A 3,026-nucleotide genomic window follows, 5' to 3' on the forward strand; every position below is an offset into this window, starting at 1 on the left:
ATGGATTAGCTACCCATGGAGAGAATAGAACCGCTATTTATATAAATGGTTCAATTACTTATATTTTGATAAACACAACTTATACGACTGTAACTGTATAATAGAAGTAGTGCATGGAATATTTGGATGCCTATTTTTTACAACTAAATATACAAACATCGATAAGATGTTCTATATTTAGGATCACATATTTATCTATGTCTTAGATAAAAATAATCAACAGAATGGATAAATGATCAGACATAACTACATGCACTGAGAAATTTTTTTCAGGTTCAGGTTAAAGTTAGACCGCGGAAAAGTTAGACCAGAGGTCGCGGTCTAATTTTAACATGAACCTCAGGTTCTGGTGTACGGTAGACCAATACCTCTGGTTCTGGTCTAATATTTTACGATTTTAGACCAATACCTCTAATTTTTTTTATATAAACCAACCTGAACCTCTGAAACGTGACGAATAAAAGCATGGTATTCTTGTTATTTTATAGGATTGAATTGGTCAATTTTTTATAAAACTAGCTTTATTATACCCTTGCACTATTGCAAAAAAATAAAAAAAATAAAAAAATAAAAAATTTGGAAATAATAAAATTTTTGGGGATAAATAAATAACGTTTATTGAAATAAAATTTATTGTTCAGCGAAATAGTCAGAACGTTTATGTATACATCTATAATATATTGTAAAAAGGATAGCATGTCACTCTTTCGGTCTGTAAGACAAGGATTGAAAGCTATAACTGGAACCAAATACCATGATTGTAGTAAGGTTTGCCGCAATTTCGACAGTGTATGGAGAGCCAGATGAAGAAGTGACAGCCAATTAAAAAAAATGTAATACTTACCTTCAACAAAGCTAATAATTCGGCCGGATGGAGCTAAAAGAAACAGTTAGAATATATTTCAATGTGACATGATTCATTTATTTAAAGGTCTTACATCTGGGCGTCAACAATAAGAGATTAGGGTGCCCTAACACGATAGCAACTCAAAGGGCAGAGCTTCTACATAACCAATAATGTTTACCGTACAAAACTACGTCTATGATATGAGTTTATGATATTGCAATGTCTATAATTACTTACTGTATTTTTATTGAAATGGAATAGGAAAGAAAAGGAAAGAAAAGTAAAAAATAAAAAGAAAAACTTAAATAGAAATTTTTTTTATTAAAACTCCCTATCTCCCGCTACGACTACGATTGGGCAGTATCAACCCATCACGTTCTGATCTTCTTTTGGCTTTCTTTCGAGCTTCAGAATCAGAGCATGACGAGGATGGAGAAAGTCGAGCGTGTGGCAAAGAGATAGAGAGCGCTGGAGGGGAAGATAAGGGCCGGGGAAGAGGAGGGGAGGAGACAACATCATCTGCGATAGAAAATGGAGGGACCTCGGTCGATGGTTGTTGTTCTTTCGACCTATCTGACATTCGGTGATCCATGTCTTGACTGGCCTGCTCCTCCTCTTCATCCTGTTGGGTTTCGTAAGATCCAGTCTGACGAGCTGATTCCATACAAAGCCGGTCCAGGTAGCTGGTCATGGATAAAGAACTTTGTAATCCATCTGGCTTGGGTCTCTGTTGACAAATTGTGATTAATAACATATTACAAAACTATAGACACCAATATTACTAACAGTCTTTTTGGCATTTCCCAAGGAGTAAATCACCATGTTTTTAGAAATCCAATTGTTTATTGCCAGATGAGTTGGTACGACAGGACTACTGACAGTCAAGTCGAACATTCTTCCGGACCTTGTAGGAATACCAGGCTGGCCGTCATAACATTTCCAATTGTAGAGTATACGCTCAAGAGTATAGAGGACGGTTTGCTGCTGGTTAGGCTTTTTAAGGTCCGACCAACAGTAACCATCAACTCCGTAATTACTCCCAAAATATACACTCAAAAAGGTACCCGTAATATGGAACGTATTGTTGTACGCCAACTCAGCCTTCTTCTTGAACATGGCATTCCTTTCCGTCTGATCTACCAAGTTGAATTCATCTTCGTGAGAAAGGCTCCTAAAGTATTTCTCCGTCTCCTCCTTCACGGCAAAAACAAGGTAAGGCTTAACGACAGGTATCGTTCTTTCACCTAGGGAGTTCCAATTACCATGGATACCATGAGCCCGATCTTGCGCATCATAGTATCGGATGGCTCGTGCAATGCACTCCCTGAACCTGCGTTCGTCGCTTTCTTGCTCTGTAATGCAAATAAATAAAATATGATGGTCAATAAAAGTATTACCGGCCTCTTTTATTATAAAAATCTTACCATGAACAATGTTCGATCCAGTGATTGTAGCCCTTTTGGTTGACATGGCTTCACGGTTGCCATTTGAGAGAGCAACAGATACGGCCATATTTACTACTTGGGGAATCTTGCTGATGGTTTCAGTAAGAGTGTTGATCGTTGTTTTCAAGGAATCAACCATTTCTTTCAATGATTCGATTTGTTCTTGCATGTCACGAGCTTGATAAGAGGGATTGCTAGGGTTCATTTTTTAATAATAAAAAGTTGGAATAAAATAAAGTTGTTAACATGGACAGATAACTATATTTTTCTTATATAAATAAAAAACCGCCCTGATGGTTAAGCCGATTCGACATGTCTTACAATTTTAAAAAAAGATGTTCTACTTGTCTAATGATTTCAAACAACCCCGTCCTGGATCAGCCGATTAGGAACACTCTTCCATTGTTCTATTTGAATTGCGACAGAACCAGTAAGATACAGACGTTTTTTGCATCCTGTTCAATTGGTTACGGCTAAACATAATGGCTGTATCTCATCCTTTTTCCAATCCCTCAACTGGGTAAGATGTGATCCTAAATATTAAGCACCAAATTGATATTTCTACAGAAAACAAAAAGGTATAAATAATTCGTATTAAAAAAAGGTTTGATATACTTCCTTTCGACAATCACAAAATTATATTTGAACTATAAACAATGTCTGCCCCCAATAGAATTCAGAAGACCAAGGTCTTACGTGTCCCCAGAAGTGGTTTAACTAAGCCTCTTTTGCGA

At 36.7% G+C, this 3,026-nt stretch overlaps 1 protein-coding gene across 1 annotated transcript; it reads right to left on the reverse strand.

Annotated features, from left to right (window-relative positions):
• Positions 1-1,178: 1,178 nt before the first annotated feature.
• Positions 1,179-2,512, reverse strand: EV154DRAFT_550381 (uncharacterized protein; the record flags this gene model as incomplete). The annotated part of the gene is made up of 3 exons (XM_051604922.1): positions 2,272-2,512; positions 1,607-2,199; positions 1,179-1,574 (listed from the first exon to the last, which is right to left on the reverse strand). The coding sequence occupies exons 1-3, from the start codon at positions 2,495-2,497 to the stop codon at positions 1,179-1,181; spliced, it is 1,215 nt and encodes a 404-aa protein (XP_051459227.1). The 5' UTR covers positions 2,498-2,512.
• Positions 2,513-3,026: the final 514 nt, after the last annotated feature.

Source organism: Mucor mucedo (assembly GCF_025094135.1).
Source record: "Mucor mucedo strain NRRL 3635 chromosome Unknown EV154scaffold_30, whole genome shotgun sequence".
NCBI classification, from domain to species: domain Eukaryota; kingdom Fungi; phylum Mucoromycota; class Mucoromycetes; order Mucorales; family Mucoraceae; genus Mucor; species Mucor mucedo.